At 37.4% G+C, this 16,926-nt stretch overlaps 2 protein-coding genes across 3 annotated transcripts in view; one reads left to right on the top strand and one right to left on the bottom strand.

Moving 5' to 3' along the window:
• The window catches only part of LOC144636240 (anaphase-promoting complex subunit 1-like), a 72,991-nt gene that overhangs the window by 32,885 nt on the left and 23,180 nt on the right, over positions 1 to 16,926 (top strand). The window lies entirely within an intron of this gene.
• On the bottom strand, positions 720 to 15,307 carry LOC144636110 (uncharacterized). Of its 2 annotated transcripts, none has more exons than XM_078495244.1 (11): positions 15,124 to 15,307; positions 11,289 to 11,413; positions 9,967 to 10,193; positions 8,759 to 8,988; positions 6,533 to 6,709; positions 4,984 to 5,162; positions 3,425 to 3,575; positions 2,892 to 2,933; positions 2,435 to 2,617; positions 1,565 to 1,732; positions 720 to 936 (listed from the first exon to the last, which is right to left on the bottom strand). In XM_078495244.1, the coding sequence occupies exons 2-11, from the start codon at positions 11,349 to 11,351 to the stop codon at positions 875 to 877; spliced, it is 1,482 nt and encodes a 493-aa protein (XP_078351370.1). In that variant the 5' UTR covers positions 11,352 to 11,413; positions 15,124 to 15,307; the 3' UTR covers positions 720 to 874. The 2 variants fall into 2 exon arrangements, with proteins under 2 accessions (XP_078351370.1, XP_078351371.1); XM_078495245.1 differs by lacking the exon at positions 15,124 to 15,307 and adding an exon at positions 13,443 to 13,510.

The raw sequence follows: 16,926 nt of genomic DNA, 5'->3' as shown, positions 1-16,926 counted from the left end.
AAAACCCTTGTATTAGAAAACAAGAAGCTGGAAGAAGCTTAAAACCGTGCGGTTAATGTTTAGCCGGTTTTTGGCTTCAAAGTCATGGCGCAGCAGGGTAAAACCTTCAGCAGAAAAGCAGTGACTGCAACGTTATGTATTGACAAATTCCTGCTTGGACTTGCAAATATATATTTCATTACTTCACTAAGTAAACTCGAACTCTTGAATGACACGAAAAGGAATTCATTTTACACTGAAAGAGGAAAGTATTTGAAAAATCAAAGAAGCCTAAACCCGATCTTTGAAGTCTATTTTGAATGGCCTCAAGCATCCTCTGGGGCGCGAAGAGGTTAAGTAAGTAAGTGAACCCGATCTTACACTTTTACATACAGTTTTTGTTCGCTGCATGTAATGCACAAGGAATTTCAGTTACAATTGTTATCCACCTAGTTTGTCGGCTCGTCATTTGGTTTGCCACCGTTCCTTCATATGACAAACGTTTTCTTACAAAAAAAACTTTTACGTTTTCTTTTCAAACTACTACATAGTTCGAGGTGGCGAAAGCCGAAGTGGTGTTAGATTTTTGCAACTGACCGTTGTGAACGCGAACATGGTTTACACTGCTTCAGGTGTGTTCATGGCGCTTTTTCTGACGAGAACTAGGACTAAATAGAAGCTCGCAAAGGACAAAAATCTTCAATTAATACTCGAAGATTTAAAGACAACTGGTGTTGTGGAATAAATCCATTTTATTTTTCATTTTTCAGTTATTCAACTCCTTAAATTGCACCCTAAACCAAGCAACAATGCAAACAGCCCCAGTTTCCCATTCCCCAAAAACACCAATCAGCAGTCCTTATAGCTATTTATTTTTTCCGAGCTCGTGACTGATTTAGCTGTGGAGGATCTTTTTCTTCTGCTGCACCACCCTGCGTCCAACTCCACCTCCACCACCTTAAATCACAATAATATTTGTGCTAAGAATAATAAACAGTAGCTCATATGAAGCCTTGCACTGTTTGAAATTATGTATGTCGCTGAATACAAAACTTAAAAAACCTAACGGGAAATAGGAACGTATCCCCCAACCAGACTCGTACCCAGTCGTTACTCTTTTCTCGTTTTGGCTACGTTCGAAGAGGATGATGGGAAGGACGTAGAAAGAGTAACTTCGAATAAGTTCGTCCTTCCCTTGATGCCTTGCACGCCGCTCAAAAGCAAGAGAAGCGACTGGGTACGAGTCTGTCTCCCAACCAAATGGCAGATGTGCCAACCCTTGGAGAGAAAAGGTAGGAATATATAGTGGAAGTGAATTCGTATTGTCACTTCTAAAAAACAATAATGACAATAATATCTTGGACTCACATGTGTAAAATTGCAATAACAAATTCTCAGCATTCTTTTTCTGCTAGTTTGTGTTCGCATCAAATTTCATGTGCTACCTTTTAATCTCTATGATTAAACCAAATTCAATTTTTAAAAAAACGGATAAAGTAAAGTAATGCTTCCTTCCAACTTAGGAACCGTGTATTTTAGTGAGTAAATATCATTAAATGGTAAATAAATATTAAATTGTACCAACCTCCGCCTGCACCAAAGGCACATTTGACAGGGCTCCCTCCGGAGACGGAAATTTTTCCGCTCGGGTCTCCGACGAGTTTCTTGGTGGTGATGACCACACTACCACCGGCACCACTCCCCCCAGGGGCTGATCTGTGAGCCTTCTTGTTTAAGCACTGCCCTGGTTGACCTGTGGGATATGTAATACTGTGACACTAGTAACAGAACGCCATTGTGCATTAGAGCGACCTTTGCTGTCGTTATTGTTTACATTTTGCCTCATTAGCAAATGACCTTGCTTGGAGAAGACATCACGCTATATACGAATTGACTCCAGATGTTTAAAAAACTTGTGAAACTTAAAAATCAGCGAACTTTTCAGCTCTTTGCGTGTAATATTGAAGGAGATATTAACTTTTAAAACCTGCAAAATTTCTGGGTTGTAAAAGCAACAATGAGCCCATATATTCTTTGAAAAGTTTTAGTTTTTTAAACCGCGTCACAGAAAAAGTACGGGTATTTAATACATCAGGCTCAAATTTATAGCAAAAGTCAATTGTGCCATGTTCTTTCAGCATTCAGCATTGATATTTTCGTAGCCCAATCAGAAAGTGAATTAGCACTTGTGTTAATAAGGCAACTGTTGTTAAACAAAGATTCCCCCTATACTTATGGTGACACTACAATTTATAACACGTTTTATGCAACACTTCTTCATCAATCAAAACAATCAAGCAAGCAAGCACTCGTTATTTTTTAAGAAGTCTTTTAAGGCTTACATTACTTTAATATTAAGGCCAATTCGTACTTCAATTAAAGTACCAAATCATAATATGTCAGACCTGCTGTCATTAGAGTTATAAAAAAACAGTTACAAGAAAAATGATCATACCACTTGCATCGATAGTTCCTTCCAACGTCAGTTTTTTAAGCTGTAGATATACCAGGCCCCCGCCATTTCCTCCTCTCCCCCCTGGGTTGGTGTCGTCACTAAATGCACTACCTCCACCTCCACCACCACCCCCACCGTAACTCAGCCGCTTCTTGAAGTCGGTATTGCCAAATTGGAGTCCACCTTGAAAATAGACCCAAAAACGTTTTTTATTATATTCACTAACCGGAATATGATTTTTACAAGATATTGATGATGCTTAAATAGATAATTTTAATAAATATCCATCTAGATGCGGGTTCCTACGAGAGAAATTCTGTGAAAACCCCGAAACAAACACCGCGAAAACCAGCTGTTTTCCTGCTAAAAATCATATATTCGTGCGTGCGAAAATGCCTGTTAAGAAAATGGGCCTATTATCATGTTAAAACAATAACGTATAAAGCAAAAAGTTTACCTCCTCCACCACCACCACCAAAATGATTACCGCAAGAATCGCCTAAAAATAAAAAAAAGTATTTATGGAAATACAGTCAGCCATAAATAGCATTTATTTCTTTTGGGGTTTAATTTTGGGAAGTCGTGTTTGATTTGAAGGTTCCGAAATTCGGCGAATAGAACTACAGTATGACAGTCGAACTTGTGCAGAACTAGCGCTTCATTAAGGAAAATTGCTGTTATCGCGCCCGCTAACAGTCACTTACAAGGCGACAAAAGCTCGTGAGCAAACGTCCGGTTAAGAAAAGCATTTCTTATGTACCATTCTGGTTCTTCTTTCAAGTTAAACTTTCTCGTTATTTTAGTTACAAGTAAATCATTTTTGCCGGAAGATCATAGGTTCGACTCCTGTTTGGAGCACAGAATTTCTTTTTTCCATGCCTGTGTCATTAACTGAAAAACTATACTTTGAGCTCTTAAAATTGGCCGCGTGATGCTTTTGTCAGTCTTGTCATGCTGTAAAAGAGTATTCAGTGTTTTAAAGTAAACTACCTCCTCCACCGCCGTTACTATCTGAGCCCGCATTACCACCCGCTGCAGTTGCGTCATAGCAGCCTCCAGCATCGCCTCCTGCTTCTCCCCCGTTGCCACCATTGTTACCTGGACATGAAGACCGACCACCACCCCCAGCGTAAGCACCGACCTGAAACACGATATGTAAGATTATTGTAGTTAGATTAGACAAAGTTTCCGAATTCGAGTAAGTGATAAATACTTTTTTAACTGACTTATAAGAAGAGAAATGCTTTAATGTTTTCAATTAATAGTTTTTGAACTTATGAACAATTCATCAAGTTAAAACAAAGCAAATCAGAACCATGACGGAGGTTAAGATATGTGATCTTAATTAGCATAGATTTTTTACAATTTCATTTGTCCGTTTCCTCCGGCCCGGTAGTTGTAGTTTCGATTGATACTATATTATATCAAACACTCGAGAGATTGTTTCATCACATTTCCAAACAGCTCGAAGTTCGTCAAAAATACTCCGCTGCCTGTGGCATTTTCAACTCTCTCCTCAATGTTTGAAAATTTGATGAAACACTCCTTTGCGTGTTTGTTTTATTACTCCTTAATAATACATCAAGTGAAAGGGACCGTGTCACGGATTTTAGCCAAACTTAGGCATAGTAAATGACCATCAAATTTGTTTAAATGTATAAAATAACCTCTTAAAACAGTGAAGGAATATTTAAATAACACACCAAATGCAAAAGAAGGTACGGATGGCCAAAAGTGTCGAAGATTGAAACGGATTGCGATGTGGGCTTTTGAAATATGGTCCGGCGGAACAGTTTTCAAAGTCAATCTTGTCTGCTTGTAACTTTAATTTATGACGCCCGGAAGACACATTTAGCTGCAAGGAAGCTATGGTTTTGTGATTTAGTATCAAAGAATTAATTTCTTTGCGAACATTTAGTTTCATAGCGAATATTTGGCAAAATTTTATAACATAAAATTAACTTAGCCGTGATACAGTCCCTTTAAAACCAAGAAAATCATAACCATGAAGGACGTTTGGGTACCCGGTCTTAATTAGCATAATTTTTACGATTTTATTTCTCCGTTTACTCCGTATTTTTTGTTTCGGTTGAGAAAATATGTCACACCCAAGACATTGTCTCATCGGTTATCCAAACACCTCGAATTTCATCAAAAATACTCCATTGCACGTCGTATTTTTAACTCTCCTCTCAATGTTTGGATATCCCAATGAAACAATGTCGCTTCTTTTTGATGTATTACATCAAAAACATCCTCGGAGACCCAGGGGCAGTTAGTGGGGGCGACGGGCGCTCGGGACAACGGATTCGGGCGAAAGTTACAACATAGGCGCTCTATGTTGTCTTCGCCCGTCCGTTGCCCGTGCTGCCCGTCCCCCCCTCTCCCCTGGGTCGCCAAGGATGCATCAAAAACGACACACAGTGCTTAATCACATTTCCAGACACTGAAAAAAGAGTTGAGCTGAAGGATGTAAGAGCATGTGTTATCACCAAAATTCCTGAAATCGCATCACGTTTAAAACGTTTTCTGTAAAATGAACCACTAACACTTCCAGCTACTCCTCCATTTCCTCCATCTTGGCCACCACATCCACTGCCTCCACCCCCTCCTCCACCCCCAGAGAAATGTCCACCTCCTCCCCCACCGGCTGCTCCATCGTCACTGTTTACTGTGGAATCAGCTCCACCGCCGCCGGCATTGATTCCTCCGGGTCCGCCTTTGAAACCTGGAATCAGGAATTGACTTTGAAATAATGGATGTCACATACGGAGTATCTTAGGATAAAATATCTTGCCATAGACTGTAATTTGATAACCATATCCCTCACTACCACAAGACTTGTTATATTACTTAACAATTAAAACAAATGCAATTTTCACTTACATGTGCATGTTTAGGTTCAATTTTATCCTTGGTTTAAATTTTATTTTCGTTTGTTTTCAACTCATTATCATACATTATCTTACCAAAAATAAACCACAGATTAAATCGAACCACAACATATACAGCTAATTCGAGAAAGGTTGTCGGAAAAAAGCACAAACGTGCACGCGGGTAGTGTGGGTAGAAGTAGAGAGCCACTGCACGTGCTGAATACTAATAAGAGGGCAACATGACGAACTTGAATATGCACGTTTTCTTGCTCTCTAGACATGTGGAAACAATCTTCTTTTAGCCCCCTGAATTTTAGAAGAATTTTTAAAACTCAAAGACAAGCGACAGTAAAAGTAAAGCGAATTTTGCATATTGGCCTGGAAAGTTTTTATTTGCCGAGTTTGAAGGATGTAGCTGGGCTAGAAATTGTTCAGTTACGTTTTTAATTTCCCATGCATTTGTCTTTTTTTTTTCGTAAATTGACGCGGTTCGCGGGAAAATTTATAGACAAATGTATGGGAAATAAAAAACGTAACTGTACGCTTTCTAGCTTAGCTACAGTCCTTCAAACTCGGCGAATAAAAACTTTTGCCTAGTTTCTTAACGTTACAATTCATAAGTTGTCCAGAATTCAATTTTTGTAAAAGATATTTGCCGTCTGATTCCCATACAAACACTGTAAGTTCTACCCGCTTTGCCTACTCGTCAAGATGGCGTCGAAAACCGTGATAAGGCCTATTAAGGTCATTACCCTGATAGAAATAGAACTGAACATAGATTTTTAACCAAACTTCGCCTACTGGTTTATTACTAAAAATAAGGGAACTTAATTTTTGAAATAAAAAAGGGGGGTCACCATATTCGTTTAGGAGCAGGAAGACCTTGTATATTCTATATTATTCCTTTATAATTCCTCTGCGAGTACTGGTAAAGTACACGTTTTTAGCGATACTTTATTTCCCAAACAGAAATTGATCTGTTTTCATTTTACAGAAATAATTTGATTGCTACACTATGAGAAAAAATTAATAGGTCATCATACTCGTTTACGAGAGAGCGACAATTTACATCTCGCAGACTAAGCTGCATAGAAAAAAGCCGCCACTTTGATTATGTGAGCGCGCTAATTACGCGTAAAATTCTGCACAGTTAGGATGCGCAATGCAATACAGGGGAATGACCTGAAGGTTTCCTGTAAACAAAATTCATTTTGTTGCTTACCTGTACTCTGAGCTGGTCCATCCCCACCACCTCCCCCTCCGATTCCGTCCTTGTTAGTTGCAAAGGGCGCGTTATAAACGTCTCCACCTTTGCCCATTGTTGGTTCCAGCAATGTGAACGTTTCGCCACCGTACCCTCCTCCTCCACCTACCTTGCCTCCATCCCCACCGGCAAACCCTAAAACGAAAACGGCTGATTAGGTTCGACACGTAGCACTTACAAATACATACGGCTTCTTGGAAATGGGCTACCCGATGTTCGATAAGAAGTTGACAATACATTCATAATGATAATAACAGTAATGATAATTAACTTAATTTTAACACGGTTAAATTAATGCTGCCGGCTTGTAGGGCCGTGTACAACTAAGAATTTAAAGACAAGGAAAAGGGTGTGTTTTAAAATACAAATTCCTTAATACAGTGGAACCCCGATATAACGATCCTCGACCTCATATAACGATATTCCTGATATAACGATGAATATTCTGTGTCCCGGCAAAAGTTACAGTAAAATGTATTGGACGGAACCCCGATATAACGATCTTCGATATAACGATTATCCCGATATAACGATGAGAATTTAGCGGACCGAATGTAAAATCCTCCCGATACAACGATTTTGTCAGTACACCGTCGCATTTTATTTGCAAAACAACGAATTTAATGCAATAACATTGCGGTAATCGAGCCATCTCTGACGTTTCTAAAAACAGGTTTGTACGATGCAATACGAAAATGATACTGTGTTCTAAGCTTTCTTATCAAAAGTATTTTCTTTAATCCTCCTCTAATATGCAGTAAAAGGTACTTGTTAGGTTTACCCCGATATAACGATATTTTCGGTTATTTTGCGGTCGTATCGTTATATCGGGAGTTTCGATATAACGATACTTCGATATAACGTTATTATTTTACTGCTCCCTTGGCATATTGTTATATCGGGGTTCCACTGTACTTTTAAAACTACAATAGAATACTATAGATGGATTTCACGTGACTTCTTGAAAATTCTAAGTTTAAAATTATAGACGTCTTTAGCTTCGTTTGTCTGTTGTTCCATTTCAGACAACACAATGTTACCCTTGAGAAAATGAATAAATGATTTCCGGATAGACAAAGGAACAATTCTCTGGAAAGCATCACATGATCTTAAATGGGCAATTTACATACGAGGCTAAAAAGGTCTATTGAACCGTCAGGCTGTTCTTTTAGCAAGTTCTTGACATCAGTGGCACTAGTTACTGGGAAGAGTTTTGTTTCAGGAGAGTTTTTCATTTTAGAGATAAAGCGTTTTGAAATTTGAGACAACCTATTTCTACTAAATGTTACCGAAACCAATATTTTTGCCATTTTAAATACTTCCAAATAAACTTTTGAGAGTTAAAAATGATAATTAAAGCATTCCGAAGTGAAAACTCGTGTTATTTGTAGCGAAGTCTCTTACTGTACTTGCAACCTTTCTAGCCGCCATAATAGTTAACCACTTTGGTACACCAATATATGGCGGAGCCATACCAAGTTGTGTAATTTTGCAAATACTGTTTTCACCATAACTTGGTTGCAATGAACACTGCAGAGTTAAAATTTGGGCAGTTTTTTTTCTTTCCATCAACTATTTAATCTCTGAGTTTGTTGACGTTTTTAATGCAAGAGAAACGATCTTGTAATTTTGGTGAAAACGATCTATAGAATAATTATACCACTTGCAATGTTTTTGGACAAACAGAGACTGCAGCCATGGCAGTAACGAAGTCCGATTTTTTCAGGTTTAGGTTGGTATTTTGGACATTTATTCCCTCAACTAATGCGGTGAACCCCACATTTCTCACATGAGTAGCTCATAATCTCAGAGTGGAGAAAGTTGTAGTAAAAAATCAATGTTAGAAGATTTTCGCGCAAAAAAAAAAAAACAACATAAATCGAGTATTTACGATCGATGGCATAACTTTCTGCTTTGCTGTCGTAAAGTCAGCGAAGAATCAAAGCAGTACGCTATGCGTTGTAAACACTTGAAATTCTAACGCTGTTTTCCAAATTTAATCAACTTAGTTCAGTGAACGCTTTCCTCCTGTAATCTTACAAATAACATTACAGTATAGTATGCCTCATCTGACGGACTCTCAGTTTTATGAAGAAGAATTATTAGACCTTTTGTACCGAAAAAAAAAAAAAACTTGCAGAACTCCTGATTTTGTAAACGACATACATGAAACCTGGCTCTTACCTTTCCCAGCCATGTCAATTTTGGAAGTCCCATCAATAAGTAAACTCTTAGCGCCAAAAGCTAGAATTCCTCCCAGGCCATCGTTTTGCTCATCACATGTCATAACACATCCGTTACGTAAGGAGACTTGACCGAAGGAAGGAAACTTTTGGGCGATGAAACGGGTGTTATTATCTGTTGCGATATCCATGGAAATTTTCTTGCTCAGAGTAACTTTGCAACCACCAGACCTGGAAGTAATAAATAAATTACGAGACTCAGAGACAGTATTTCATCAGGATATCCAAACACCGAGAAGAGAGTTGAAAATACGACGCGCAACGGAGTATTTTTGACGAAATTCGAGGTGTTTGGATAGCCGTTGAAACACTGTCTTGAGTGTTTGATATATCTTCTCAATCGAAACAAAAACTACAGAGTAAACGGAGAAATAAAATCGTAAATATCTATGCTAATTAAGACTGGGTATTCAAACCTCCTTCCCTGTTATGATTTCTTTGTTTTAACTTGATGAATTATTTATGAGTTTGTGAAGCAAAATTAACTGTTGCGATGATTGATTGATCAATCGATCGATCGATTGATTGATTCGAGTTCCTTCGGCTCTACTCATTTAGTCGGTCAGTCAGGTGGGTTTTTAAGACAAAATCGGAAGGAGTGTTGCGTTTCAGATATTTTTGGGTATCTCTTCAAAGGGATGTTATATTTGAAAAATTTGGGGTGCATAAAAAAGTAATCCAACTTTGAATTCTCGTAACAACGATAAGAAACAACTAGTCACATAGTCATCAAACGAGTATCACATGTCTCTGAGCATACTCTAGCACATAAAATACAAAAATCTACAATAAAGAGCTTATAATACAAGAACAGTTATTCTTTGGGTGGATGGCCTTAATGTCAGAGTGATTTGTGGGTCTGAGAATGCGGGGCTTAGTTTCGGGAGTTCATTATCTAGGGGTGGGGTGTGGGGGTAATTATATTGCATTACATATTTTAACTGGTAGATTACCGTAGAATCCCGGTTTTATGCCCTAGGATTATACAACTTTGTAATAGGTTTTGGGTGGGCTTATAAACGGAGGGGCTCAGCAGAAGGGGATTTATAACCGGATGTATTTTTTGTTTCCAGGTAGATGGGCCTATAACCCGGGGTAGGTGGGGGCTTATAGCAGGGATTTCACGGTATACTTGCTACTGAAACTGACCAGTCCACGACTTTCTTAACTTTCACCAGTTTGTACTTTCCATAGTCAGACAACTGGGCTCTACTAACAAACAGGAAGAGCTTGTCACCACGTTTCAGTTGTCCTGTTGTACAGTCTGCCAAATACAAACTTTTTTTCTCCATCTTCGATACTTTCCACGACGTCAGGTGTTGTTGACACATGTTGAGCGTCTCTCCGTCACACTGTAAGTTCTCCGCTACAGTGAACTGTAATAACCAACAACAACTTCAGGCAAGTGAATATATACAACTACTTAAATTGAAGTTGTTGGTCTCATTTATACACCCTTGTTTTTTTAGAACGCTAATTTTCGAGCAGAGACTAAGCCGAGGCTGCATGTTAGGATTGTGAGCCAAAACCCCTCTTAACATGTTTTATCGAAAGTCATCTTTCCTTTTTCTCCAAGTTCTATTACATACATACATACATACATACATACATACTTTAAACGTGGAAAAAGTACACACTTAGCTGTTAGCTAGTTTACAGGTGCTCCACGATTAAAATTTAGTATTTACAAATATTTACATCAAAAAAAGGTATAAAAGTATTAATCAGACTATTTTAAAATGGTTAAAAAAAAAAAAAAAAAAGAAACAAAAAAAAAAAAAAAAACATTAGCTAAATTAAGATTCCTAAAAAAATATATATATATTCTATTATATATATTCTTATATTCTATTGCCAAATGCTACCAATTATACAAATATATGGGATAAAAAAAATTCTGAAAAGCAAGATACACTGTAGAACAAGTATTTTGGGGGAAGAGGAACAGGATTACAAGGATGAAAGTGGATAACAGTTCATCAAATTTGATTTTGTGACAGGACGTCAAGAAATTAAACGTTTCATTCTGGTGAAATTCTGAACCTTTAGTCATATAGTTTTCTTTTTAGTTGACATTTCTTTGCTATAACCAATTTAGGTGTTTTTGTCTTTCAATCCAAGATAATAAATCAAGTTCATAGCCAGCTTCCGGCTATACTCATTAAAACACGATATATCAGCCGGGATATTGTCCCTTAAAAATCTTCACATCTTAAAGTTGTTTTGTGCATGTAGAGAATATGACAGCAATTTGGACTGGGTTATTTCAAATGTTACTTTTTAACTTATTGGCTTTAAGAAGAAGTGGTGCAGTACTGTATTGGCCGCTTTATATTCAAAAAAGGAGTTGAAAATGAAACAAATTTTGGTCAATCTTAACTTCAAAGTTGTCATAAAAAAGTTCTTTAAAAATTGTTTGTATGTATTTGTGCAGCGTACTTTCAAAACTGACATTAATATCATCCACCTACCAGTTTATCTTGACATGCTACCCACAAAAACAGTAGGGGCAGTAGATGCAACTTCGTTATCATTGTTCAGGTCAACTGTAGTCTAATTTGCCACAATTTACCAGTTGCACTCGATTATGAGTTCACTGCAAATATAAAACAAAGGCCATCATTGGCAGTTTTTCTAAAATCTACACGTATGACCCCACCTCTAAACTTCAGAAACAAGAAATTGGCTCTGATTGAACGTTTATGCAAAATAAAAAAACTCTGTAACACTGATGATTTTTCGCCAACTAGGAAAATTGTGATATTTTGCTTATTTTAAACAGAGCTGAAAATTTGCTTTGAGATTTTTCAGGTATATAAATGCCCTTCACGTGTAAGGTAAACGATTGCCGAGCAGTCAGTTTGGATGTTTTTTTTTTCTGAAATCACTCCAAAGGCTTATTTTATCTTTTTTGGACGTCGGTTCTTGATTATTGGCTTCATTGTCCATATGCCTCAATTCCCTGGTAATTGAATGCACATTACAAGTTTGGTGATTGATTGCACTGAAATTGCCACTTTTTCGTTTATGATTTTACAAAATCATTCTTAACTTTTAAATTTATTATTTTTGACGCCAATTCGTGATTCTTCGCCTCATTTTTCATCTGGCGTGTCTTGATTCTTCGGTATTTAAATGCACTTGACGAGTTAGGTGATTGTTTGCCTTAAAAATGTCACGTCGGATTTATTGATTATGACAATAAATTTATTCTTTCGTCTTAATTTATCATTTTTGTGACGCCGATTCGTGATTATTCGCCATTTGCCAAGCCTTCTGAAAGACACTTGACGCCATATCACTGTCTAAAAGCCACATGCCCATAGGCAGTTGTTATAAGAAAACGCAAGTCCTCGCAATTGAATGTAAAGCATCATTTTACATTTTTACTGCTTCCAAGGTTGTAAACCCGGCCATTATTTTGATAACATTGCAAAATGTTTGTTCCGTTATAGTATGTTTCTAGGTGTAATTTTGAAAATTGAACTAACAATCTGTCCGACCACAGTGTTTACCGAGAGGAGGAGGTTGTGATTTAGAGCAAGTCCTCGACTTTTGAAAAGCAAAATGTCTCCCGCAACTTCCCGCCCCCCTTCATAAAGACAAAAAACCATTCAGTCTGTTGATAGAGCTCATACCAGCGTAATAGGGATTGGGATCCAAACAGCGGCATCAAAGTTTATTATTTATTGAATGAGTATTTTATCAGTGCTCTTGTTTTCAATAATGTTTGCTTTTTTCTGATGATGCGCGCGATATTGGTGTTGTAAGTCATTGTCGATAATTTCCATTTTACCCATTTTACATAGTTAACAAATGTATTAAGTTTAACAAATATATCGGCGATTGCTTTTACAAGAATTATAAAAGCGGCCAAGGTTTCAATTCATTGCCCAATTTATACCAGTTCTCTGCCATTTAATTTTGCTAGTAATATTGTGGTTTAAACTCAACGTTTTCCCTTGTTTTGCAAAATTTCAATTACGTGACAAATGAAGGTAGTACGAATTTTCCGCACAGAACTGTATGGTAGGCTATTTGTAGGGATTATTTAACACGTTCATGCTTTAGCGTGCACTATCGAGTTATGGTGCACGCAGGAAGTTTTAAGAGTACGAAAGAAGCGTAAGAGTTGCTCGTCGAGGCAATAGTTGAGAGCTACTCTAGCTTCTCGAGTTGGAACATTGAGCTTCTCTAGATTTTTTTTTTTAAAAAAAAAAAAATTAAAAAAAAAATAAAACACAAAATTTTCTTTTCAAAGAATTTCTTTTTTTCTTCTTGAGTCCACATTGTCGGTGGAAATTTTGTGACGAAGCGATTTGCTCACGCTATCAGCATGCGCTAATGGATTATGGTGCACGCTTACGTATACTGAATTTGATTGCGCGGCTCTGCTAGCTATGTTATATATATATTTTTCGGCAAAAGGGCGCACTCGCCAGTTTAGTGCGCCACGCCTTCAACTACGAATTACAAAGAAAGCGCTTTCTGATGAAAGGCATGAACCTTGTCTCAGCAGCATATGCTCCTTCAACATGCTAAGCTCGCAAAGGAGTGAAAGTTTAAAAATTTACCCATGAGCGGCGGTTTGTGCATTATTTGTAGAGGGTACTAAGGGTACCTACCTTGGATATTATATTAATGTCTACTTCCGATGGCGTCCTATCTCGAGTAATGAAAACATGCAGAAAATAAATCAATGGTTTGTAGTCGCAGTTCCTTTTTAAAACAACAAAACGAATGAAAAACAACTAATTTTCAAACTTATCCTACCCGACTTTCTCTGGGAAACAAACAGTCCAATCCTACTCGAAAATGGGGACGATTATTTAAAAACCCAATTGATGGAGCGTAGAAGATGCGCTGAAATGTTGTCATTTGATTGGTCGTCCGTGGCACTTCGACTTAGGTGATTGATTGTTTTGAAATGGTGACTAATGTTTTTTAGCCTGAGGATACACGAATTCATAACTTATACATACAAATCCCTGGAAACAACGATTGCTTTCACAAGAATTCAAAAGCGGTCACGTTCTGAAACTTATTTTACTTATTTTTCTTCTCTACACTTTCCTTAGCAATATTCTGCTTTTGTCGATGCATAATACTGAGCAAGACATTGCTGATTATAGAGTTTAATAAAATTATTAACTCCTCTGGTGCTTAGGGTCTTCAAACCTGTGTTTTATGTACCACAGAGCTTTGAAGTTTCAAACAGTAGGAATGACCATATAAGGAGCAAAAACACTTTGCTTTGTTCTCCCAAATTCAAGCCAAAGTTTGATGTTCGAAAATTACTTAATTTGCAGCAACCAATATTATTGTAAAAGGAACAGGTACGTATAAAGAAAGTGTCACTCATACTCCTTTTGCTATATTGGGTTTGTTGCGAATTCATCATCTTTTTTAATTTTGTCCATGTGTGGAAGGTCGGTTTTGCTTTCTTTTGTTTAAAATTGGTTTCCTATTTGAAGGCATGCAACCCAAAGTTAAATTGAATAAGAAATAAGTGAATAAAGTAAGTAAACAAACAATCTGGTACGCATGAAGTGATCCTAACAGAAATTAGCAAGTACAAACAGTGCCTTGTCGGCTTTCATTTTGTGTTGACGCGCGCTTTGGCGATGAGAGTTAAAGCGTCTTATTCTTCATCCAATTCGAAGTATTTCAAACAAAAAGGGTTTAAAATTACTGTTCACAGGGACATTTTTCTTTTAACGTTATACAACTGGCGTACAGAAATTTATATTAAGTTGTGGACAGTTTGCAGTCTTTTGTTCTCTCCAGGTTCAAAGAGCAGCTTTTACACACGTTTCATTCGTGAAGTTATTGTCCGGCCCCAAAACCAAATTTGCGACAAAAGTGCACACTCTCACGTTTACTGTGCACACCGTTAGGGCCTCCGGGGAAGGGGGGGGGGGGGAGGGGTGTTCCCTTGTTCCAATAAATTTTCTTTTGTGTTCTTTTAGTTTTGTCAAATTTTTGTGATCCCTGTTCCCTAAAATATCAGAAACACAGTTTTTGTTCTCGTGTTTCAAGCCATTGTTTTTAATTTGTTCCCCTGTTGCCAAATATTTTATGGACAAGTTCCCTCGTTCCCTGAAATCCCTGGGAGGCCCTCACCATTCGCTACGCATTACAAAAGAAAGGCTTTCTGTTAAAAAGCATGAACCTTGTCTGAGCAGGACACTTCTAAGAAAGTTCCTGCAACATGCTACATTTGCGAAGAATTAAAAGCTCAAAAAGTTACCCATGAAAGGCAATCTGCGCTGTATTTGTTGAGGTCTATACTGAGATCTTACCTACCTTGGATATTGTATTAATCGTTCACTACCGTTGGCGTCCTATCTCGAGTAATGTAAACCTGCAGAATATAAATCAATGGTCCGTTTGTAGTTCGTGTTTCCTTTTTTAGAACAACAAAACAAGTGAAAAACAACTGATTGTCAAACTTATCCTACCCGACTTTCTCTGGCAAACATACAGTCCGATCCGATCCGACTCGTAAATGGGGACGATTATTTAAAAACCCAATTGATGGAGCTTGGATGATATGCTGAAATGTTGTCATTTTATTGGTTGTCGATGACAGTTCGACTTTGATGATTGATTGTATTGAAATGGTGACTTCTGTTTTTTAGCCTGAGGATACACGAATTCATAACTTATATATACAGATACCTGGAAACAGATATTGTTTCAACAAGAATTCAAACGCGATCACGTTCCTAAAGGTGTTTTAGTCTATTTCGTTATATCAGTTTTCTTCTCTACACTTTGTTTAGCAATATTCTGCATTTTGTCAATGCAAAATACTGAGCAAGACATACCTGTCGCTGATTATGGAGTTTTTATGTAACGGATTTTAAATTTTTCTGGTACTCAGGGTATTAAAACCTGTGTTTTATTTACCACAGAGCTTTGAACTTTCAAACAAAAGGAATGACCATATAAGGAACAAAAACACTTGGCTTTGTTCTCCCAAATTCAAGTCTAAAGTTTGATGTTCGAAAATTACTTAAATTGCAGCAACCAATATTATTGTAAAATATTGGGTTCAATGCTAATTCATCAACTTTTCCATGTATAAAAAAGCGGTTTTTCTTTTTGCTATTGTTTTTCGCGTTTATTCCGTCTATCAGCGTAAGTGAAATTAATACCGATGGGCTTCGAAAATTGGTTCCCTCTATGTAGGACATACATCCTAAAGCTAAATTTAAAAAAAATACACCAACAACATGGTACGTATTAAGTTATCCTAAAAGAAATTAGCAGGTACAGGGAGAGCCTTCTCAGCTTTCATTTTGTGTTGACGGGCGCTTTGGCGATGATTGTTTAAGCGTCTCTTCTTGCCTCAATTTCGACTTATTTTAAAGTAAAGAGTTTAAAACTACTTTTCATACAGACATTTCTCTTTCAGCGTTATGCAACTGGCGTACAGAAATTTATATTAAGTTGTGGACAGTTTACAGTCTGTGGTTCTCTTCAGGTTCAAAGAGCAGTTTTTACACACGTAGCATTCGTGAACTTATTAGGGAGCTTTAGCAATGACGACGGCGACGCCGAGGACAACGCCTGGTGGAAAATGAATTTATATTTTACTCTAGAATCTCGCGACTATCCAGAGGTTTTCAGTGTATTTATTGGTTTAGGAACTAGCTCCAGCTGAATATGTAAAGAAAGCGTTCATTCCCAGATAGAAATACGGAAATTTAGCTGTCATTGTTCACGTTCTCCAATATACGCAAAACTTGGTCATTTCAGGTTGTTGTTTCGCAGAGAACGGCCAAAAAATGTACCAGGATTTAAAACGCACGTGCAGAGCTATTATTCGGCTCATTAAACCTTTTGTTTGATGACGTTCTCGTTCAAGTTGCCGTCGTGGTTTGCTAAAACTCCCTAATATAGATTTAGGCAAGCCTAAAAGCGGAGCTCCCCAGTTAATTATTTTGCACTTTATTGAAACCTGAATTCAAGCCATTGTACAATTTTAACGCTAAGAATATAATATTCGTTTTATTTTTTTTATAAATATTAATATTGTTACTTACTTTTTTTTACCGTGTCCCGGGGGGGGGGGGGGGAAGAGGTACTCCCTAAAATTTACTA

Source organism: Oculina patagonica, chromosome 13 (genome assembly GCF_052425735.1).
Source record: "Oculina patagonica isolate OP01 chromosome 13, crgOcupat, whole genome shotgun sequence".
NCBI lineage: Eukaryota > Metazoa > Cnidaria > Anthozoa > Scleractinia > Oculinidae > Oculina > Oculina patagonica.
The sequence above is the reverse complement of the archived record's forward strand: the minus strand, read 5'-3'. Positions and strand labels throughout refer to the sequence as shown.